The 25,625-nt window shown below is 41.9% G+C and overlaps 1 protein-coding gene across 1 annotated transcript in view; it reads right to left on the minus strand.

Moving 5' to 3' along the window:
* LOC133258053 (ATP-binding cassette sub-family C member 4-like) overlaps positions 1-25,625 on the minus strand; it is a 170,082-nt gene that overhangs the window by 118,465 nt on the left and 25,992 nt on the right. Inside the window, 7 exon segments of the mRNA XM_061434392.1 lie at positions 2,270-2,461; positions 3,665-3,754; positions 7,867-7,968; positions 20,861-21,110; positions 22,677-22,802; positions 23,959-24,122; positions 25,145-25,234. Coding sequence (XP_061290376.1) covers positions 2,270-2,461; positions 3,665-3,754; positions 7,867-7,968; positions 20,861-21,110; positions 22,677-22,802; positions 23,959-24,122; positions 25,145-25,234 — 1,014 coding nt within the window.

Raw genomic sequence — 25,625 nt, forward strand, 5'->3', positions numbered from 1 at the left:
CAGCTTCAGCATCAGTCCTTCCAATGAATATTCAGGACTGCTTTCCTTTAGAACTGGTTGGATCTCCTTGCAGTTCAAGGGACTCTCAAGAGTCTTCTCCAACACCATAGTTCAAAAGCATCAGTTCCTTGGCACTCTGCTTTCTTCATGGTCCAACTCTCACATCCATGCATGACTACCGGAAAAAGCATAGGCTTTACTAGACAGACCTTTGTCAGCAAAGTAATGTCTCTGCTTTTTAATACACTGTCTAGGTGCGTCATAGCTTTTCTTCCAAGGAGCAAGCATTTTTAATTTCATGGTTTCAGTCACCATCTTCAGTGATTTTTGAGCCCAAGAAAATAAAGTCTGTCACTGTTTCCATTGTTTCCCCATCTATTTGCCATTAAGTGTTGGGATTGGATGCCATGATCTTAGTTTTTTGAATGTTGGATTTTAAGCCAGCCTTTTCACTCTCCTCTTTCACCTTCATCAGGAGGCTCTTCAGTTCCTCTTCACTTTCTGCCATAAGGGTGGTGTCATCCGCATATCTGAGGTTATTGATATTTCTCCCAGTAATCTTGATTCCAGCTTGTGCTTCATGATATTGTTACTGAGTCCACTGTATGAAAAGAGTGGTTTCAGTAACAATATCATTTCCACAAAAGAAGATCTCACATTAACAACAACCCAGGGGAAAGAAACAAGAGCATTAAACAGGCAATTCTGTTTTGTTCACATAATCACAAAATGATGCTCATCTGATACAATCTATGACGTTCAAGTCATTGTTCAGGCACAATTACTATTGCTTCACAAAGTGAGTTTGGAGCCTTCAACACCGTGCCTTTGAAAGACTGTCCCAATCTTTTTCTACAGTACAAAAGAACACATGGCACTGAACAGGCCCTGAGGAGGAGAAGCCCTTTAATGCTATCATTTCAATTTTTATAACCTAAGAGAGTAACACAGTATTTATCAGTATTTACATTTTTCTTTCTTTTTTGCCAGATTATATTGTCTTATCAGGTAATTTCATTTTCACCATTCATTCACTGATTTCATCTAAATTTCAGAGTTTCACCTTGCCATTTTCTGTGAAACACAGTCTTTTCTGAAAACAATCTCTCCCCCAGTGAAACAATGCAGTATTAAGAAGAAATGTTAAAGCATTCTCTTTTCTTTAAATAAAAATACCAGTCATAACCAAGTGCAGAGAAAAATCTAGAGACTGAAAGGGACTGAGGAGGTACCAACCAAGTGCAGGGGGCAGACCTCATGTGGAGTCTGATTCAAACCAATGGTAAAGGAGACTTCTCAGTGAGATGATTAGCAATATATAAACTAGAAGGCTGATAATATTGAAGAATTGGGGTTATATTTCAGATGAAATAATATGTTTTTCCAAAGGCTCTCCTATCTCTTAGAGAAAAACTAGTAAAATATTAGTGTGTTAGTCGCTCGGTGGTGTCTTACTCTTTGCAACCCAATGGACTGTAGCCCACCAGGCAAGAATATTGGAGTGGGTAATCATTCCCTTCTCCAGGAGATCTTCCGAGCCCAGAAACTGAACCCACATCTCCTGAACTGCAGGCAGGGTCTTTATCCTCTGAGCCACCAGGGAAGCTTTGAAAGTATAAGTGAAAGTCACTCTGTCATGTCCGATTCTTCACAACCCCATGAACTACAGAGTCCATGGAATTCTCCAGGCTAGAATACTGCAGTGGGTAGCCGTTCCCGTCTCCAGGAGATCGTCCCAATCCAGGGATCAAACCCAGGTCTCCCACATTGCAGGCAGACTCTTTACCAGCTGAGCTGAATGCTTTACAGATGAACAAATCTGAGGTCTAGGATCTGCTCCAGAATAACCTGGGGTGGGGTGGGGCTGGCAGAGGGCAGGGGTGGAGATGCAGCAAGACTGCATCAACCAGCTGCTCCTGCTTGAAGGTGGGGAGTGGGCACATGAGGGTTCATTACACTGCGCACTCTAATTTTAGAAATTTTTGTAATTCTCCACTACGAAAATAAGTTAAAAGCAAATGAAACTTCACAAAGTGAAACAACCCCCTCCTCAACAAAGCATTCTGTGAGCGTCCTTATGACATTAGGATTGAAGGATTAGCATATTTGCCTGCATACTCACTAAGAAGACCGGTGTAAATATTAAACAACACTGAAAGATCTTTCAAACTTTTTTTAAAAAAAGAACTTTCAACAAACTTTACTGATAGTTTAAACCAAGTCTGTCATTTGAAATTCTAGTACATGCTACTCAAAAGTCCTTACTCACCTGTCCCAAAGCACAAGCCTTTATTACTTCTTCATATCGGTCTTTTTCATATTTCTTTCCAAATAAAATGTTACTCCTCACAGTTCCTGAGAACACCCAGGGCTGCTGAGAAACATACGCGATCCTCCCGTGCACGCTGACCTGCCCTTGGCTCGGGGGCAGCTCCCCCAGCACAGCACGTAACAGTGACGACTGAAACAGATGGCAACACACACACATGAACAGGCAGCACTCAGGATGAAACACATCCCATAGCACAGCTGACCCCAGGATGGTGCTTGATACACAATAGAACACTTGCATTTAGAACAGGATAAAGTACAGCCCTGGAAGTTTGGACAAAAACAAATGAAAATAACAGAAGTGGTCAATGCAAATGAATGGTTGATAAGGAATACTAATAAAATACTATAACAATCTCCTCTGCCCAAGAGGAGCACCCAAATGAAGCACTACACTCAGCAAAAACTAAGAATGTTTAACATCCTTCACTAGCAGAGCAGCCCAGCAGGATGTGTATTTCATGTATCTGATGTTTAGTGCAGTTGTTCCTGCATCCAAGTATCCTTCACTTGACAAACACTTATCCTTAAATAGCTATGTGTGAAGAATATATCCAAAGATGATTACTTAAAAGAATTCTGAAATGAGTTGTGTCTAAAGAGCAAAAGTCCATCATAGAGGAAATCCTCACCCTGTCATGTACACATCCACATTTAGGTTTCTGTATTCCGTTGTTTCACAACACAGGACACTAAGTGCAAGTGCACGTCTTTCAAATCTCTTGTGACACACAGAAGTGACGTATCTGTGTCTACACCATCAGAGCGCTCACCACACTGCGCTGAGATAAACTGCCTGTGTGTCTGTCTCGCCCTGGAACCTGTTTGCCTCTGAACAGTAGAGACGTCCGGATCTGGCTCACATCTGTGTCATTAGCTCCAGCACATGGCTGAACATTCACTATACATGCACTGAAAGGATCACATCAAGTCCCATGAGGAAATGCTCAGAGCTTCCTGGAAGAGCCTTCACCACCTCCAGACTTCCTAGAGGGGCCACTGTGATGAAAATAAGTCCCCACTGTCTCCATCCAACCTGAACAGCTGTCACATCAATAATTTCATTCACTGAGAAGTCCAAATTCCTGACAATGGTCCCCAACTGTGCAATGTGAAGCACCAAGAAAGAAAACACAGTGTGTGCTTATCTAGATTTATTTGGCCATGAAACCTTCTTGCAAAACTAATATTCCATGGAACACAGATTGAGAAACGCTGTTCTAGGTACACCCAACCAATTCAAACTGTGTCACGCATAGCTCTGGGCTCAACTCTGAGAATTTAACAAGGGCAATGGTGTTGCATCAAGCTGACAAAAGGCATCACAACTTACCTTTCCTGCACCCACAGGTCCAACCACAGCTAACAGTTCACCAGGTCTGGCAGTAAAGAAAAGGTCTTGTAGGGTTGGGGTTCCTGATTTCTGCAAATTAAAGTTTATAAAAATGTGCCCATTTCAATAAAGTAACATACATTACTTCAGAAGGTAGAGAAAATTATGTAATAGTCATTGATATGCTAATGTAATCCACATTTTTGTCCTTCCTATTTTAAGATAGTAAGTCCTGGAGGCCTTTTCAGCCAATCATACATAACTCTTTGGGGGTTAACAAGGCTCATTCTTTTACCAGATTTCCATAAGGACATAGCTCTAGACACCCACAGAATTTTAGTAGTAGAAATGACAAGGCACCTGCCTGAAACGCAAACTGAATAATGCACATAAGCTTATTAATATAATGCACTTAATAGAATATCCAGCTTGGGAGGCTTTTAATCATTTATAAGTTTTCATTATGACCCTTGGTTTTAACTGTCTCATTAATCTTCACAGTTCAATTCAGTTCAGTCACTCAGTCATGTCCAACTCTTTGCGACCCCATGTACTGAAGCATGCCAGGCTTCCCTGTCCATCACCAACTCCCAGAGCTCACTCAAACTCATGTCCATGGAGTCGGTGATGCCATCCAACCATTTCATCCTTTGTCATCCCCTTCTCTTTCTGCCTTCAATTGTTCCCGTCATCAGGGATTTTTCCAATCAGTCAGTTCTTCACAACAGGTGGCCAAAATGTTGGAGCTTCAGCATCAGTCCTTCCAATGAATGTTCAGGACTGATTTCCTTTAAGATTGACAGGTTTGATCTCTTTGTTGTCCAAGGAACTCTCAAGAGTCTTCTCCAGCACCCCAGTTCAAAAGCATCAATCAACCCCCACAAGGTGGCAGCATAAGTTCCTGGCATGCCTGGCCTGTAATTAAATAATTGAGATCTCCACTAATGTATCCACTTTCATTTCATAAAGAATGAACCTCAGTAGTGCTCAGCAAGCAAAGGGGTACACTTTATATAATAGTCACTCCTGGCAAATTAAGTGCTATTAATAATGGTCCAAGCTCCAATTTTTAACAAGAGCTCTAATTTAATACCACCACCACCAACAACAACAAAAAAGGGGGAATAAGTTAATTATGACATGATGAATCAAAGCGATAAAGCCTCAATTTTATATGTATTTACATACATCATCTGTCTTGGCTGAACAGAGGATAATAAAGTACTTCTACTGAAGAAAAACAGGCAGCTTATTTACTGTCTGAGCCACCAGGGAAGCCCAAAGGAACAAAATAACAACAAAAACCATAGAGATATATGAGCTAGTACCCCCACCCAATGCAAGGGAGGACAAAGTATTCATTGTGCCAATAACAAGTCACATTCTTGAGAGACTTACAGGTTCATTGTGTCTTTACATATCATAAGTGTTAAGAAAATTGTCAATAGCTGCCAATGCTTAAAAAAAGAAAAACGAATGCTGACACTTGACTCTAAAGTGCCGCAAAGACTAAAAACACGATCCTGAATTTAAGTCTGGATATTCCTCAAAATGAAAAAGTTCTCCAGAAAGAAATGAACTAATTATAAAGCATTCACATGCTAAAAAATGACAATTATTTTGCATGGTCAAAAACACTAGCCCCAAATTTTAAAGAAACTATAAATCTACCAATAAGAAGTTAGATGTTAAAACATAAGAAATATTTTTTTAACCTTCTCCACTTCTTTATTCTTTTCTGCCACTTACGGTTCTTATTTTATTACTTATCACTTAGTTATGACTAAAAAACAATGAGTCACATACCAACATCAGCTCCCTGTCACCACCCCTCACTGTTTCCCAGGGTCAAACACTGAGTTCCCTCCCTGTTCAGGCTTCAGGATCGGGCACTACTCTGCCGAGACCAGTAGAAGGCAGCACTCAGCACCGCAGACATGCTGGGTCCAGTCAACTCCTGGTTATCCAGACTCAGGGGATGCTGACTCAACAAGGATCATCAGCTGAGACCCTACTCTGTACCAGACATAGTTGAAAACCCCTGCCCCATGAAGAAATGGGGGCTCCCACAGGACCATTTATTTTACAGCTTCAAGATTGAGACCAAGTCCCATCATTTCGTGAATGAGACCTGGGTCCCTGAGACCTGCCCCCACCTGCCCACCTGGCTGTCTAGTGGAGCAGGTTACAGAGTTCATGTCTCTCTCCTGCCTCCCAACCCAGCAGGGGCTTCATTCAGATTCAGCTTCTCTTTTTATTTTATTTATTTATTTTGGGGTTACACTTCTTTTTTTCCTTTTTTTTTTTTTTTAATTTTTAAACTACAATATTGTATTGGTTCTGCCATATATCGAAATGAATCCACCACAGGATTTGGGAGAATGGCATTGAAATATGTATAATATCATATATGAAACGAGTTGCCAGTCCAGGTTCAATGCACGATACTGGATGCTTGGGGCTGGTGCACTGGGACGACCCAGAGGGATGGTATGGGGAGGGAGGAGGGAGGAGGGTTCAGGATGGGGAACACATGTGTGCCTGTGGCGGATTCATTTTGATATATGTCAGCTTCTCTTTAAAACCCCAGTGTCTGTGTCCCCCATCCAAGGGATCTCTCACCCGTGATTTAACCTGACAGCCATAATTACTAATGACCCCAGCAAGGGGCACAGTCCTTCCATAGGCAAGGCCAGGACAACATAACAGGCCGTTCTGTTTTACAATGCAAGTTGCACAAAAGTCTGAGAACATGTTATTAAGTTCTTGAAAGAAAAACAAAATAGCTCATTTTAAAATGCTGCATAATTTGGTACAAAAGAAATTTGGTAATGGGTCATTAAAAAATATGTGTTAGGATTCAAATGGAGTGGTATTTATAATGGAATTTTAGTGCTTTCCATAAATGCTTCAAGAGTACTGTGACGAGAAATACGAAGCAGGAGGTAAATCTACCGGAATAAGGTATGAGAAACTCTCAGGATAGGTCAGGCACCTTCTGTGAGTTGCTATGTTCAACTGGTACAGGGATGTGGTTTTATATATTCGGGAACATATTATCCTACTGTGCTATTGATGGAGATGGCAGGCACTTAATCAGAAGTTGGTGAACACCATGCAGGTGGCACAACAGTCACAGGCATGAAAGACAGGAGGAGTCTACAGAGTCTAGACACTTGCCCTATGGTCCCCACTCTGACAGCAGCCAGGCTTCTGAGTTCTGCTCTGGAGAGTGGACCCTCTGGTAGAGACATCTTCCTGAGTCCTCCCGGCTCTCGGGTGGGAAGAGTTTCCTGCCTTTGCTAATTTCTGGGTTGTCTCACCCACCACCATTTTGCTGTTTCTGCTTTTCCTCACTCTTATCATCTATGTAACTAATTCCCTGAATGGAACTCCCTCTCCCATGGTGGGGTTCTTTTCTCCTGACTAATCCATACTGATACGGGAGGATGTGCACAAAGAACCAGGGAACCATGGAGGCAGGAACATTTCAATTATTGATAAAGGAGGCAACATTGCACGTGCAATTTTGAAAGTGGACCCTTGTTTTTTTCTGTTTGCCAGAAAGTCATAAATAAACTAAATGTTGGAAAATCACCAGTTCTCCCTGTAAGTTTCCACACACTGCAGCCCTTCAACTAGTAATCAGTGGTGCTCACTACGCCCACCTGCTGTTTCCTTCCTGCCCCTGGCTGCTACCAAAGTAGCCAGAACCATCCAGAAGCTTAGGATGGGGGAGCCACCACTCTACCCCACAGCAAAGATCCAGATCATGGCCTCACTGCATGTACAATAAAGTGATCTGATAATCAAGGCAAAAAATGTACACTGATTCCCCAAAGCCTCTTTAACAAATCTCTGTGTATTCATTAAACCATTCCGCACTGCACCATTTTGTCCATCCAATCCCGTACATTCTAACATCATAAACACATCTACTTTAAATTCAAAATGTGCTAATACTTTGAAAACTCTCTTGAAAATGAAATAAAGAGCAACATATCAAACGTCTTAGGCTGATTTTACACTTAATCTCCATTAGCTGCAAACCTTATTCCTGATTTTGAGAATTTTTATAACATACTCTCAATATATGAGCAAATTACATTTTACACCATGTGGAAAACCTCATCATTCTCCCATAAACCTATATCTTCAGTTGTCAATTAGTAGTCATGATCTTGGGGTGGAGGACTTGTTACCTTATCCCAAGAAGCAGTGAAATCATTCATGCCCACTATCGTTTCACCATCTGATGGCAGCTGAGGGTTGAGCTGTGGTATCTCATCAAGTAATAGGAAGTTCTACAGAAAAAGGAGAAACACATATTGTTAAAATGCAAGAACAAAGCACAAACAAAAATAATTGCTTTCTTGGAATTTATAATAAAAGATTTTATACAGCCTACATATCATTTTGTCAGCTGTACTTAAACTAGTTTTGTTTCATATCAGAACATACTAAATAATATATGTTATATAGAGTAATATATATCATATGGTATACATAATCATATAATGTAGTATATACAGTATGCATAGTGTTTTATATACATATGTATGTGTATATATAAACATTTATATATAAAGCACATATAAGAATATTTTATATACAAACACTATTGTTTAACTGCTCAGTCAAGTATGACTCTTTTGAGACCTGCATGGGATTTTCTGGGCAAGAATACTGGAATGGGTTGACATTTCCTTCTCCAGGGGATCTTCCCAGCCTAGGGATCAAACCTGCATCTCCTGCATTGGCAGGAGGATTCTTTACTACTGTGCCACCTGGGAAGTCATATAAACATAAGGTTATTTACCACTAGTACCACCTGGGAAGCCCCATATATATATACATACAGATATATATATATATATATATATATATATATATATATATATATATATATATAAAATAAACAGTTCCTGGCCGTGAGCAAAGTAGTGACTTTCTCAACAAGTATACTGGTTCCCCCTTTAAGAGAAAATATGACTTCAAACTTCAACACATTTAGAACCTGGACATTTTTATTGTTTATCTTTTGAGTTACTAATAACAAACAGGAGAATTGGTAGGAAACGATTCCACAAATATTTACTGAATTCCACCAGGTGCCAAGCACCATGTGACACTGCTAAGAACACAGTGAGGAAGGCCATGCCCAGGCCTTCAGGCATCAAGGGGCACAGGACAGGCTGGGACAGCAAGACCAATGGCAGAGATGCCAAACGAAAACCCTGGCTATGCCTGTTTTGCATCATGACTTTTCCCTGGACGCTTAAACACACTCTGCCTTTCTCCTAATGTGTTTTAAGTCAGTATCACTGTTTTCCATTAATTATCACTTAAGTCATTATTCTGAAAATGAAGTGCTCTTAAATTTCCCTTAAAAATATTTTACAAGCATCTTTCCACAATCACTGTCTCTTCTTCTTAGACACTGCCCTCTCTCCTACAACAGGAGTGACTGTAGCTCCCACTTCTTGCCATGTTCACATTGCTTAGCAGTTATTCAGTGGAAAGAAAGAAAGTGAAGTTGCTCAGTTGTGTCTGACCCTTTGCGACCCCATGAACTATAGCCTACCAGGCTCCTCTGTCCATGGGATTTTCCAGGCAATAGTCCTGGAGTGGATTGCCATTTCCTTCTCCAGGGGATCTTCCTAACCCAGGGATCAAACCCGGGTCTCCCGCATTGTAGACAGACGCTTTACCATCTGAGCCACCAGGGAAGTCATATTCAGTGGAATGCAGCTGATTAAAACCAACTCCTGAGAAACACTACAAAGCTAGCATAATCTTATGCAGGAAAACTCCCTCCTGTCCTGCAAATGCTAGATATAATCCAACAAGAAAAGCTACTATGGCAGAGAAATTGAGTAAACAACTGAGACAACCCCAGTGCCATCGCCTCTTCCAAGAACCATGAAAATGTGGCAGAGACTGCTGGCTGTCCTCAAAATCTGCTCTCATTCTTCCCAAACCCCAGATTTTAGCTGCAAGTAGCAGCCTGGAAGGAGGCCCTCGCTCTCTAGGCTCCCAAGCAGATAGGAGCAGCCATCTGACTAAATCCAGGTCAGTGGAGAGTGACAATGTCCAGAACCTTCCTCTGCCCCATGGCCTGGGTTTTGGAGGCTGCCACCTTGGTCAAGGCCATACACAATGGAGTAACAAGAAGGAGTCTGGGACTTCCCTAGTGATGCAGTAGATAAGAATCTGCCTGTCAATGCAGGGGACACGAACTTGATCCCTGGTCCAAGAGATTCTACATGCCACAGAGCAACGAAGCCCATGTGCCACAACTACTGAGTCTGAGCTCTAGAGCCCAAGTGCCACAACTACCGAAGCCTGGGCACCTGGAGCCCATGCTCCACAAGAGAAGTCACCACAGTAAGAAGCTTGCTTGCCACAGCTGGAGAAAAATCTGTGCAGCAGTGAAGACCCAGCACAGATAAAATTAAATTTTTGTTTAAAAAAGAAAGAGTCTGAGTCCCTAACACCATGGAGGATGATTCCCACACAAAAAAAAGTCCGATGAAATCCTAAACTCTTACCTCAAAATATGACTTAAAAACAGGGTTGCTGCAGATGTAATCAGTTAAGGTGAGATCACACTGGAGTAGGGTAGGCCCCAAATCCAATATTAGTGTCCTTATAAGAAGAGAAAACCAGAGACATACACACACTGGCAGAAAATTCCCATGTGATGATGGAGACAGAAGCTGGAGTGATGGCAGTTACAAGCCAAGGAAGATCAAGGTTTTCCTGCAACAACTTAAGCTAACAGAGGCAAGGAAGGATTCCCTCTTGCAGGATTCAGACAGATAGTGACCCTGCTGACTCCTTGACTTCAGACTTCTAGGCTCCAGGACTGAGAAACAATCAATTTCTGGGGTTTTAAGCATCTGTTTGTGGTACCTGGTTACAGCAGCCCCATACAGAGCCTTATAAGGACATTTGCATGAGAGAAAAATGAACTATCTGTGTAAGCAGCTTTAACATGGGTAATTCTAGGACTCACAGGCAAACTGAGTCCAAACCAACATAGGGAGAAACTGAAATAAGTATCTGAGGATGTGGGAGAAGGAAAACAACACATAATCAGTAACCTATTACCCTAAAAATCATAAACACACTTCAAGTCCTTGACACCCAGAATATCATGCTCCCAAATCATAAATGTTTTTGCGATCTTCTACTGCAAAAGAACAACTGGTTAAAAACTGAACATGAAAACCTGCTTCTGTGCAGGAAAAGAAAGACATCGTGATCCCTGCATCTCTCTCAAAAACCAGCTGATGGGAGACACCATCCACTTGTTCCCTCCTCCTCTCATGCAGGCTCACTGAGAGCCTAATGCTGGGAATGGCTCCTCCTCCCCCCTCCGAGCCCGAGTCCATCAGGAGACAGGGTGGATGGATGGCGGTCTGAGGACTCCTCTGCAGACTCTCAACCACCACAGCCTGAGTTCTCTCTCCACACCACCTCTTCTGTAGTCAGCCAGGTACGAGCTCTCACCTGTTCTGACATAGCTCATCCCTCTCCCAATGCTTTTCTCTCAAAACAACATAATTTCAGAATTCTACCCACTATTAAGCACTAAAAATATTAATACAACTTTTCTTTTGCTGGTTCCTTCCCCAGCCCTCCCCAACACCACCAAACCGATTCCAACATCACTTCTTCGTGATCTCTTTACAGCACCTCTGAGTGTCCACCATGCTTAACACACCCAGAGACCCATCAGTACCTAAGTCCACACTCCCCAGGTGGCCTCTGCCTGGATGCCCTGAGTACTAAACCCACCCATCCTTCCAAGTCCATCTCAAATGCTAACTCTCCATGGAACCATTCAGGACAATCCAGGCTCACACTGTCCTCCCTACCTCTGAATCCACAGAGAGGTAGTAAGTCACAAAGAGGGGAGACACTTCATCATTCATGCACCTACAGTCAGAACTCCAACTGAGACCACGCTTTGCACAGAGTCAACCATCATAGGTAAGGGAAGGAACAAACACTGACTACATGACTACTATAGCCTTACACAGTCTGAGCTAACACAGCAACAAGCAAAAGGTTACACATGTATGTTATACATTTTGTCTAGACAGAAATTCCAATTTTAGCTTAAATGTGTTACCAAGATAAAAAAACAATGTTAAGTATGTGCACAGTAGAACAGAAATTTTCCACTTTCAAAAAAAGAAGATGAAAGTAAAGAACAAGCACTAAGTAAGGAATTAAATCTATTGAGTGCTTGTTCACAAATAATAGGTTTGAGTAGGGAAAGAGTCATAGTCTTCCAGGGGTTAAATGACACTCCATTCAGTACATGACCAACTCATGAAGGTGCAGAAGTGCTGGCTGGATTCTTCTCCAGGACTCAGGCTAATGAAAAAGCAGAAATTAAATTTCTCTTAGAAATGCAAATCAAAACCAATATGAGGTACCATTTCACACCAGTCAGAATGGCTGCGATCCAAAAGTTTACAAATAATAAATGCTGGAGAGGGTGTGGAGAAAAGGGAACCCTCTTACACTGTTGGTGGGAATGCAAACTAGTACAGCCACTATGGAGAACAGTGTGGAGATTCCTTAAAAAACTGGAAATAGAACTGCCTTATGATCCAGCAACCCCACTGCTGGGCATACACACTGAGGAAACCAGAAGGGAAAGAGACACGTGTACCCCAATGTTCATCGCAGCACTGTTTATAATAGCCAAGACATGGAAGCAACCTAGATGTCCATCAGCAGATGAATGGATAAGAAAGCGGTGGTACATATACACAATGGAGTATTACTCAGCCATTAAAAAGAATACATTTGAATCAGTTCTAATGAGGTGGATGAAACTGGAGCCTATTATACAGAGTGAAGTAAGCCAGAAGGAAAAAAATAAATACAGTATACTAATGCATATATATGGAATTTAGAAAGAGGGTAACAATAACCCGGTGTACGAGACAGCAAAAGAGACACTGATGTATAGAACAGTCTTATGGACTCTGTGGGAGAAGGAGAGGGTGGGAAGATTTGGCAGAATGGCAATGAAACATGTAAAATATCATGTAGGAAACGAGTTGCCAGTCCAGGTTCGATGCACGATGCTGGATGCTTGGGGCTGGTGCACTAGGACGGCCCAGAGGGATGGTATGGGGAGGGAGGAGGGAGGAGGGTTCGGGATGGGGAACACATGTATACCTGTGGCAGATTCATTTTGATATTTGGCAAAACTAATACAATTATGTAAAGTTTAAAAATAAAATAAAAAAAAAAAATTTCTCTTAGACCCAGAACAGGTTCTGCAGGAAAGTATCAACATCAGAATTGTAGCCAAAAAGATTGAGTTCCCAGTGGCTGGAAATGGAAAACCTGTTTTATGAACAATATAACCTCAGAGACTCATTTTATAGCATGTAAAATCACTGGACTTTCAGTGCTTCAGAGGCAAGATATTTACAATCCTAGTAGAGTCATTCAATGCCAAGACCTTCAGACCCCTTTTCTTATTGAGAAAAAAAAAAAATAGAGGGATTTCTTGGACCATAAAATCATAATAAATCCTCATATTCTCTATATGAAAAAAGGAAATTGAAAAACATGTATAAACAAGAAGACACAAAACTATGAAGACCACGTGTAGGTCTGCCTGTGGGTATGGACCACCACACCCTGTCCAAGGTGGGCAGGGGTGGTGGGTTTCCTTTCTAGGACTCCCAGGTATGACCTGAGAAGAAATCCTAGGAGATGACCATCCAGTCTACTGAGTCCCAGGCTGCAGGGGAGAGTAGGGCTGCAGAGCTCAACCCCACTCTGTATTCTAAACTCCTCATGTCCACCACACCTCCAGCCCATCTGTGATAAAAACTCACCCAACTCTAACCACCTATCAGTACACTCAGCTGCCCTTTTCTTCCACTCTTGCTGCCCTTTAACCCATCTAAGTGAGAGGCAGGTTGAGGAAGAAAATGGACATCCAATCATTGTCTATTACCTGTTAGATAAAAGCATAAGAAGTATATAACAGGATAGGAACTAAATAACAGGATAAGAACTAAAGAGCTTCTCGATGAAAGTGAAAGAAGAGAGTGAAAAGTTGACTTAAAACTCAACATTCAGAAAACTAAGATCATGGCATCTGGTCCCATTACTTCATGGCAAATATTTGGGGAAACAATGGAAACAGTGACAGACTTTATTTTCTTGGGCTCCAAAAATCACTGCAGATGGTGACTGCAGCTATGAAATTAAAAGACACTTGCTCCTTGGAAGAAAAGCTATGACAACCTAGACAACATATTAAAAAGCAGAGAAATTACATTGCCAACAAAGGTCCTTCTAGTCAAAGCTAAGGTTTTTCCAGTGGTCATGTATGGATATGCTAAATCACTTCAGTCGTGTCCGACTCTGTGCAACCCCATAGACGGCAGCCCACCAGGTTCCCCGTCCCTGGGATTCTCCAGGCAAGAACACTGGAGTGGGTTGCCATTTCCTTCTCCAATGCATGAAAGTGAAAAGTGAAAGTGAGGTCACTCAGTCATGTCTGACCCTCAGCGACCCCATGGACTGCAGCCCTCCAGGCTCCTCCATTCATGGGATTTTCCAGGCAAGAGGACTGAGAGTTGGGCTATAAAGAAAGCTGAGTGCCGAGGAATGGATGAATTTTGAACTTTGGTATTGGAGAAGACTCTTGAGAGTCCCTTGGACTGTAAGGAGATCCAACCAGTCAATCCTAAAGGAAATCAGTCATTGGAAGGACTGATGTTGAAGTTGAAACTCCAATACTTTGGGCACCTGATGTGAAGAACTGACTTATTTGAAAAGACCCTGATGCTGGGAAATATTGAAGGCAGGAGGAGAAGGGGACGACAGAGGATGAGGTGGTTGGATGGTATCACCAACTCAATGAACATGAGTTTGAGCAAGCTTCAGGAGTTGGTGATGGACAGGGAAGCCTGGTGTGCTGCCTTACACGGAGTTGCAAAGAGTCAAACACAACTGAGGAACTGAACTGAACTGAACAGGATAGGAAGCTGAATCGGGCCAAGGACAGTCAGTGAAGTGGGTCTTACAGCAAACATTTAGATATTTCTAAGCATCTCAGAATTCAAAACCAAGTTCATGCTTTCCTCCCCAATTTTGGTTCTCCTCTGGTATTCATTATTTGAGTGAATTCAGGTGATTTTATAGCCCCAAAAGGTGAAGCAGACTGAGATCCACATTTCCCACCCTCAATACCCAACTCAAGACGTGCCCCGACTATCTCTGAAATCTGGCCAAGTCTCTCTATTGCACCCTAAACCTAAACACATCATCTCGTCCCTGGACCACATATGGCATTAACCTCCTGACACCTCATCTCCCCACCTCTTCTCAAGGTCCTCACCCCACCTCCCTGCCCTATTCCCAGGTTGCAGCCAGGCTGAGCTCTAAGATGATAAAAACTTTGATGTCACCTGTAGAGCCCTGTACAATACCCTGCTCAGGCCTCCAGCTCTCTACTCTGCAGCCTCAGACATTCTTGGTTTCTCAAATGCACAGATCCCCATCTTGTGCACTAGAAACCTGTGTCACATCACATCCCCAAGTAAGTGAGAAGCATCAGCCTCCCACCTCCCCCAGCCCACACACAGAATTCTTCAGGTAACTTCTTCAGCCTTACCAGGAGGCACCACCTCCAAAACTACACCAGTGACTTTGCCAAAGCACCTCATGGCACCTCAGAATTTTCCTTCCAAGGACTAATGACACACAAACGCATGTCCACAGTGACTTTCACTATTTGATTCTTTATTAATCCACTACTTGATGAGACATAAATTCCAAGAAGGAAGGAATTCTCTCCTGCCATTGTACACACACATCTAGCTTGTGCCAAGCTTCAGGTAGACACTCAGTTACTTTGTGGAGTAAGTGATTGGATGAATAAATTCAAATTTGAACCCAAAAGACTAGCAGAAAACAAGAAAGGTTTTTCTTCTCAACTGATTTTAGTCTTAACAAGATCCTATCAAACCTATTGTTTTTTACATTTGTTAAAGTACATTTTGGTTTTGTTTGCTTTTTTCTACAACTAAGGCAATATTTCCAAAATGTGGCCTATTTTCAGGTACTGAACTGAAAAGTGATTTTGTCTAGAGACCAAAATATCAATATCTTTAGTAAATCTCTCTAGACAAAATCACTTTTCAGTTCAGTTCAGTTCAGTTCATTTCAGTCATTCAGTTGTGTCTGACTTTGTGACCCCATGAACCGCAGCACTCCAGGCCTCCCTGTCCATCACCAACTCCTGGAATTTACAGAAACTCATGTCCACTGAGTCAGTGATGCCATCTAACCATCTCATTCTCTGTTGAGCCATTCTCCTCCTGCCTTCAATCTTTCCCAATATCAGGGTCTTTTCAATTGAGTTGGCTCTTCACATCAGGTGGCCAAACTATTTGAGTTTCAGCTTTAACATCAGTCCTTCCAATAAACACCCAGGACTTATCTCCTTTAGGATGGACTGGTTGGATCTCTTTACAGTCCAAGGGACTCTCAAGAGTCTTCTCCAACACCACAGTTCAAAAGCATTAATTCTTTGGTGTTCAGCTTTCTTTATAGTCCAACTCTCACATCCATACATAACCACTGGAAAAAACATAGCCTTGACTAGATGGACCTTTGTTGAAAAGTAATGTCTCTGCTTTTGAATATGCTGTCTAGGTTGGTCATAACTTTCCTTCCAAGGAGTAAGAGTCTTTCAATTTCATGGCTGCAATCATCATCTGCAGTGATTTTGGAGCCCCTAAAAACAAAGTCAGGCTGTTGTTCCATGTCCAGTTCTAACTATTACTTCCTGACTTGCATTCAGGTTTCTCAAGAGGCAAGTCAGCTGGTCTGGTATTCCTATATCTTTCAGAATTTTCCACAATATATTGTGATCCACACAGTCAAAGGCTTTGGCATAGTCAATAAACCAGAAATAGATGTTTTTCTGGAACTCTCTTGCTTTTTCGATGATCCAGCAGATCTTGGCAGTTTGATTTCTGGTTCCTCTGCCTTTTCTAAAACCAGCTTGAACATCAGGAAGTTCACCATTCACGTATTGCTGAAGCCTGGCTTGGAGAATTTTGAGCATTACTTTACTAGCATGTGAGATGAGTTCAATTGTGTGGTAGTTTGAGCATTCTTTGGCATTGCCTTTCTTTGGGATTGGAATGAAAACTGACCTTCTCTAGTCCTGTGGTCACTGCTGAGTTTTCCAAATTTGCTCACATACTGAGTGTAGCACTTTCACAGTATCATATTTTAGTATCTGAAATAGTTCAACTGGAATTCCATCACCTCCACTAGCTTTGTTCATAGTGATACTTCCTAAGGCCCACTTGGCTTCACATTCCAGGACGTCTGGGTCTAGGAGAGTGATCAAATCATCATGATTATCTATCTGGGTTGTGAAGATCTTTTTGTACAGTTCTTCCATGTATTCTTCCACCTCTTCTTAATATCTTCTGCTTCTGTTGGTCCATACCATTTCTGTCCTTCATTGAGCCCATCTTTGCATGAAATATTTCCTTGGTATATCTAATTTTCTTGAAGATATCTCTCGTCTTTCCTATTTATTGTTTTCCTCTATTTCTTTGCATTGATCACTGAGGAAGTCTTTCTTATCTCTCCTTGCTATTCTTTGAAACTCTGCATTCAAATGGGTATATCTTTCCTTTTCTCCTTTGCTTTTTGCTTCTCTTCTTTTCACAGCTATTTGTAAGGTCTCCTCAGACAGCCATTTTGCTTTTTTGCAATTCTTTATCTTGGGGATGGTCTTGATCCCTGTCTCCTGTACAATGTCATGAATCTCTGTCCATAGATCTGACAGAATGTGGTCCACTGGAGAAGGAAATGGCAAACCACTTCAGTATTCTTGCCGTGAGAACCCCATGAACAGTATGAAAAAGCAAAACAATAGGACAGAGAAAGATGAACTCTCCAGTCAGTAGGTGCCCAGTATGCTACTGGAGATCAGTGGAGAAATAACTCCAGAAAGAATGAAGGGAAGGAGCCAAAGCAAAAACAACACCCAGTTGTGGATGTGAATGGTGATATAAGCAAGATCTGATGCTGTAAAGAGCAATATTGCATAGGAACCTGAAAAGTTAGGTCCATGAATCAAGGCAAATTGGAAGTGGTCAAACAGGAGATGGTAGGAGTGAACGTTGACATTCTAGGAATCAATGAACTAAGATGGACTGGAATGGGTATATTTAACTCAGGTGACCATCATATCTACTACTGTGGGCAGGAATCCCTTAGAAGAAATGGAGTAGCCATCATAGTCAACAAAAGAATCCAAAATGCAGTACTTGGATATAATCTCAAAAACAACAGAATGATCTCTGTTCATTTCCAAGGCAAACCATTCAATATCACAGTAATCCAAGTCTATGCCGTGACCAGTAATGCTGAAGAAGTTGAAATTGAATGGTTCTATGAAGACCTACTAGACTTTCTAGAACTCATACCCCAAAAGAGACATCCTTTTCATTACAGGGGACTGGAATGCAAAAGTAGGAAGTCAAGAAATACTTGGAGTAACAGGCAAATTTGGGCTTGGAGTACAGAATGAAGAATGGCAAAGGCTAATAGTTTTCCCAAGAGAATGAACTGGTCATAGCAAACACCCTCTTCCAACAACACAAGAGAAGACTCTACACATGGACATCACCAGATGGTCAACACCAAAATCAGATTGACTATATTGTTTGCAGCCAAAGATGGAGAAGCTCTATACAGTCAGCAAACACAAGACCGGGAGCTGATTGTGGCTCAGATCATGAACTCCTTATTGCCAAATACAGGCTTAAATTGAAGAAAGTGGGGAAAACCACTAGACCATTCAAATCACTTTTGATTCTGCCCAAATCAAAAGTGCTTCCTTCATCAGAACACAAAGCAGCTTGACAAAGAAAATTTGTCAGCCCCAGAAAAGTCAAAGTTTTCCCCATGTCATCATTTTAATATTACTGCACATATCAACATGGGAAGAAATTTCAAGCCTCATACACATTTTAACTGAATTTTGGTGGGGAAAAAATTAAAAATCCTAGTGAATCAGAAACTCCCAAGTATGATCATGTAGGTTTAAAGACCCTGATACTGGGTAAGGTCAATGCAGGAGGAGAAGGGGACGACAGAGGATGAGATGGTTGGATGGCATCACCAACTCAATGGACATGAGTTTGAATAGGCTTTGGGAGTTGGTAATGGACAGCGAGGCCTGGCGTGCTGTGGTCCATGGGGTTGCAAAGAGTCCGACATGACTGAGCAACTGAATTGAACTGAACTGAACTACGTAATTCTGATGAACTAGACAACTAACTATTTTAAAGGGTTGTAGAAACTATATGGGCTGAAAAAGCATCTAATATCTAAATGAAGGTCTTACACCAATTACTTCAACCCACCCGGAAGCAAGGGCTTCCTTGGTGGCTCAGAGGGTAAAATGTCTGCCTCCAATGCAGGAGACCTGGGTTCGATCCCTGGGTTGAGAAGATCCCCTGGAGAAGGAAATGACAACACACTCCAGTACTCTTGCCTGGAAAATCCCATGAATGGAGAAGCCTGGTAGGCTACAGTCCATGGGGTCACAAAGAGTCGGACATGACTGAGTGACTTCACTTCACTTCACCAGGAAGCAGTTTCCCACGGTAACACCTACTCTTCTCACCACTCTTATTCTCAGCCATTGGTCCCATCTTTACTGAAAACAGCTACTGCTGACAGATCTCTAAATTCCTAGACCAACTTCCTGCCAGACATCTTGTATACACAAGGGAAATTTTAGGTTTTCTGCTCAGATCACAAGTGCTTCCTTCATCAGAACATGAAGCAGCCTGACAAAGAAAATTTGTCAGCCCCAGAATATTCAATGTTCTCCCAGGTCATAATTCTAATATTACTGCACACATCTACATGAGAAGAAATTTCAAGCCTCAGACAGTTCAATTGCATTTTGGTGGGAAAGGAATAAAAAACCCTACCCAAATATTTAAGCACAATTCCCTAAAAACCTTCTGCAGGACCCTTTTCATGTAACAGTTCTTGGTGTATCACATAATCTACCAAATAATCAGAGTTATTACTTTTTCCACTATAACCATATTAATGGTTAGGCATTTGCAAGAGCCCAGACATGATGAAGCTGGAAGTTAAATATTTTCTGAGCATCTGCTATTTGAGAGGACTACAAAGATGAACGAGGCACTGTATCTACCCTTTAGGTAAGTCTGGAGCTCAGGGAGGGAAAGAAATCCATTTACACCTGGCTTAGTGAGGACAAAGTCACATCTAAGAGCTCAAAGAAGGAGACAGGGATTCAAGAGGGTGTGATGGTTACTTTTATATTAATTTAGGTAAACCACAGTCCCCAGACACTTCTTCAAACACGTATTACAGTGAAAGTATTTTTCAGATGAGATGGACACTTATATAAGTAGACTCTCAGTAAAGCACAGAGCAGATTATCCTCAATAATGCAGGTGGGCCTCATCCAGTTAGTTAAAGGCCTTAAGAAAAATTAGACTAATATCAACAATAATAAAACCACACCCACACAACACACACATGAAGCTTTCATTTTGGACAAATTACTGTGTCACTCATTACATCACTACAGTCCAAGGATATTCCTGAATGTCTTATTTCAAGCCGTGAAAGCTATGAAAAAGAAATTTTGTAAAATGCATGGACCATCCCTTATCAGTGTTTCTAGAAGTTCCATAAGAAAGAATGATAAACTCAGGGAATCAGAAATGACCCAGTATGGCTGATCTGTTTTATGGGGAATAGTTTCTTTATAGTATAGAAACCTCATCACACACACACAAATCTCATTTGAGTCAGCACAGGAGATGCAGTCTGCTTCCTTCCTTCTCTTGCTTTGGGTCACTTTAATTGCCCTGCAGGCATCACTGCACATAGAGCCTGTGCCACTGCTATTGATATTACTGCCCCTAAATGAGCAGAGATCCTACGTTCTTTGTAATGCATTCTACCTAGGAGGAGACAGGAGTATGTAAGACAGTTTGGAATGACTGACAGATTTGACACTGAGAGAGGTAAATCTCACCTAACTGGAACACAGTGACACCACAGAAAAGGAGGCAATTTACAAAGAATCCACCTGCAATGGAAAAAATTTATCTGTCACCAAACCTCGATTCTTCGGATGCTGACAATGGCCTCTGACACCTTCTCGACAGCCATGGGGAAGTAGAGGGTGCTCGAAAACCGCAGAGCCTCGAACAGTGTCACCACCACAAACACTTGGCTGGCTGTAATCAGGTTGTCAAGGAGATCATTGGTGATGAAGGTGACAAAAATCATGATTTTGCTGACAGCGAAAAATGATGCCAAATTCATTCCTCTAAGGTAGGAACTTTTCAGAATCTTGGAAATTTCCTTCCTAGAAAGGACAGTAGGAAATAGCATTTTTAAGAACCATTGACATCCAACACATGAATTCAAGTGCCCTGTGTGAGTGTCCCCTTTTTAGGGAGTGGACACAGATTAAGGTAAACCATCAATCATGTCATGGAGACACTCAGAGTTCATACCTGGGACTCTGCTCCAAACCAAGGACTACACACTTCATCACCACTTCACTTTTCCAACTAAATGAAGTCTTAATGTCTTGTCACACTTTTAAAAAATTGGGCTCAATATGACAGGATTTGAACATACATTCAACAAGCATTCACAACCACATATCCTGTGTTGGGCTCCTCATTGACGACAGAAAAAAATGCCCACCCCCACCAGGACCTCATAAACTTGGAGAGGAAAGGAATAATAAACCTCAGGACTTCCCTGATGGTCCCATGGATAAGAACTGGCCTCCCAGTGCAGCAGACAGGGGCTCAGTCTCTGGTCTGGAAGATTCCACATGCTGCAGAGCAACTAAGCCTGTGAGCCACAACTACTGAGCCCAAGCTCTAGAGCCGGTGCACTACTGCAACTACTGAAGCCTGTGCACCTGGAGCCTGTGCTCCGCAACAAGAGAAACCACCAGTTAGAAGCCCAAGAACATCAATGAAAAAGCAGCCCCCACCCACCACAACTACAGAAATCCTGTGTGCAACAATGAAGACCCAGCACAACCAAAAATAAATGAATAAAGAAATAAAAAAGATGTAGTATGATGTGTGTGTACATTTTTAAAAAAAGAATAAACACAAAATTTGTGAGACACCAAGACATTAGACAGAGGCAGCCTGCACATCCCCACAGGAGCACAGAGCTGAGTCATGTAACTCAGAGCAGTAGAGACAGGACAAGTCACACACATGTGGACCCTGAGAAGATGAGCAGGAGTCAGTTAGGATTGGCAAAGACCAGAGAAGAAGGAATATGAGAGATTATTTCCAGCAGAGAGTGGGGTCCCCACAAAGCTGCAAAGTGAGAGGTGACAGGGTACTCCCAGAAAATTCTAAGTACCCTGTGCTAGAGTATAAACACTTATCAAATATTTAAATGAAACATTTTTTTTAAAAAAGTCTACAAACATAAAACAAAGACAAAGAAATAGTATTTTCATAGCTCTGTTTGGAATGAGTAATATTGATCCATAATATTTGGCCTGATACAGGTACACTCAATCTATAACCCCTCCCATTTATGCTACATTAACATATATTATAGCTTTAGTTTAAATATCATCTCAAACACTAATATCTTAGAATCATTGCTTATTTGGAATTTGCAGTATTAAGAAGTATTTGGAATTTCATTTCTGTATAAGTAAGAATCATATGTATTTCAAGAAGATGGTAAATGCAAGAGCAGCTTAAAATAACATCTCTACTATTCCGCTTAACCCTCCTGCCACATATAGAGGGATGGTGGGGTAGTATTTAAATTTACCTTAATATGAAAACTTGGTAAGATTTCTAAACCATTTAGTAAAAATAGGAAATAAAACAGTACAAACATACACTGTGATATATTAAAAACAAAAACAAAAACAACTTACCGTCTCAGTCTGGAAATAACGTCTATAAATGACTTTTCCCAAGCATTCATTTTTATTGTTTTGATACCACTTATAACTTCACTCATGGTACTGATCCTGTCGTCTGTGAGAGCTGCAGTCTTACTCCTGAGGGGACAGATGTGAGAGATGAGTCTTAGTGATCACAGCATAACTTTCTGTAGCAGCAACAGTGGGCACAGGGAGGGATCAGTGATCAAATTATTTTCTATAAATCTTTTGAGCTGACAACACAGGCAAGTCCTACTCAAAGTACAAATTCAGAAAATCTTCAATTCGGAAGTCAACCATTCAGTCCCATTCAAGAAGCAACTTGGAGAACTTGCCATATCAGCTAAGGAAGACCTGAAAGGAGTCAGATACAAACCATCTTCCCAAGGAGGTTGTGCTTGGGCAGAGAAGGCAGAAGGGGATATACCAGGAAGACAGAGTCTATGAGGTAAAAAAATAGGAGTAAAATTCTGGGGAGCTGAAAAGATGGGGTTGTTAATTCCACTGGGAAAAGAGAGCAAGAAAATCTTTAGAGACCTGGTAGCATTGGAACAGAGCCTTGAAAGATAAGGAACATTTCTCCACAACAAAGACAGGATAGGAAATTTCAAATAAACAAAAATATCACATGTAAAGTCACACATAGAAGGAAAAAACTCAAGGGAAAAAACCTTCAAACAGCACAATACCTCCATCATCTGACAACCTGGACAATGACCCACCTCCAACCCTCTGAGACCTGCTTCAGGTCTATCTCATCACCATTAGGCCCTTCATCACCAGCCACTGTTCTATCGCATATGCTGCTGGGACTGTGCGGCTGTATAAAGACATAATTAAGGTCAACCTTGCCCTTGGGGTGCCTATAACTTAATGGAAGCATTGAAATACAACAAGACATAAATACACTACCTGAAAGTGGCTCTAAAACAAGCTTAACAAAAATAAATGCAGCTAGAAATGGGCCTGTAAAATTATTACTCTTTTTAATCGTGTTTAAATAACTTGGATATTGGTAAATTCTCCTTAAGGACTCTCTACTTATTCAGGTACAGTGTCAGGAGGAGCCGGTGAATGCCATCACCTTTTCTGTTTAACGATCAGCCTTCAGCTTAAGGCTGGAGCCTCCACTGGCTAAGCCTGTAGGGTCTACAACTCACACAAAGAAGAGACTAGAGAAGGCATTTGCCTTGTTTTTGAACAAAAGCATCAAGCAGACTGTGGATGTTACCAATTACATATTATCAATTTTTAAAAGCAGTGTTTCACTTACCGGAGTGATGAAAACAACTTCCCGAAGCAGCTTTGCAAAAGCAGGAGAATAATGAGAACCGCCATCCCGGCAAGACATGATATTCCTATTTCCATCCAGAGCAGGGCGGTCACTGCGACAGCCTGCAGTGGCCCCACCCACAGATAGTGCAAGAACATCGTTACCTTAAAAGAAAAAGACAAAGCCTTCTTGGGACTGTATACAATCAAAATCAGTAAAGACACAGTAGAAACAATCTGCTCTGAAAGAACAGACAGGAACCTAACCAGGGATATCTCAGTGGGTTTTAAACCTGCTAAAGCAGAAACCTGTGTCCACCCCAGATGATGCTGTTCCGGGCAGCACAGGGCCAGCTTCAGGGACATCCAGGGAGAACCCGACCAGTAGCACTGAAGGAAGATGTTGATTTTGTTTACACCACAGATGAGCTCAGGGCATTCCCAACATCTCACTGCACTCTATATTCTGTTTCCATCTCACTCTAGCACCCAAGAAAACCTTATATTATGGTAAGTACCACACTCTCCAGTAATTATTTGTGTACTTACCTCCCTAACGGGCTGTGGTTTCTCCACAGCAAAAACTAAATCATATTCAACCCTAAAACTGAGTAGCGGTCTTATTTCATGCTTGATGAATGAATAACTGAAGGAGAAGTGCCTGACCAACAGCTACAAGGCCCTGGACACTGTGATCTATTCATAAAGTCAGTGGAAAAAAAGAGTGTGAGGGGACAGAAGACAGTAGGCTGTGCCTGGCTGAGGGCCACCCACTTAGCATTATTCTTCACAGGCTCCCTATACAGTAGGCACTGAACAGGACACAGGGGAAAGAACAACCCCTGCCCACCAGGCCTTCATCAGTCAGAAGAGGAGGGAGACAGTTTAGGCAGCAACACTGACTCCACGTGCCAAGAAGGGCCATGCCAGGAGGACCCCTAGGGACACTCACTGAGCCGGGCAACACTGCTGCCGTCTATTACTAGAAAAACAAAACCCTCATCTACAACCCACATTATTACATCTAAGTTGCACACAGAGGAAATGAGAGTTGGATAAAGAGAACACTTGTCTTAAGTCCTCAACAGAACCCTGGCTGACACCAAATGCTGGCACCTGGCATCCAAATGAGCCTAACCCAGTGAGAAAGACAGGACATGGAAGAGGATCCCTCAGGGACAGCTCACCTGGTCAAACCTGTTCACATCGTTGGACAGCAGGTTGACTATCTGGCCTGTGGTGGTCTTTCCCATGGCCGAGCTACTTAGGTGAAGTGCCTGAAATAAGAGAGGGAGACAGAAAACTGGATTCCTAAGGTAATACCAAGTCATCTTAGACATAACACAATGGAGCATGCGTTCCTGGAGTCTTGAGTGGTGTCAGCAGGAGCAGGATGACCACTGACAGCGGGGATCTAGGGACCCTTCTTCAGCCTTTAACTTAGTGTGGTGGCAGCCCCGCCAGCAAGGATGGCAAAGGGAGGAGAGGGAGGTAGAAGCAAATCCCCCACCCAGTTTCTCAGTGAACTTGGACCTGCCTGAAGTGTAAAGGGTGTAGATTTAGACTTAGGGGCCAACTAAAGTAATTTTGAGGCAAATTAGACGTGAGTAGAGAGACTGCATTAAGGAAATAAAATAAGAGACTTGGACTATAAATCTGGAATCGATC

This window comes from Bos javanicus, chromosome 12, assembly GCF_032452875.1.
Source record: "Bos javanicus breed banteng chromosome 12, ARS-OSU_banteng_1.0, whole genome shotgun sequence".
NCBI classification, from domain to species: Eukaryota; Metazoa; Chordata; class Mammalia; order Artiodactyla; family Bovidae; genus Bos; species Bos javanicus.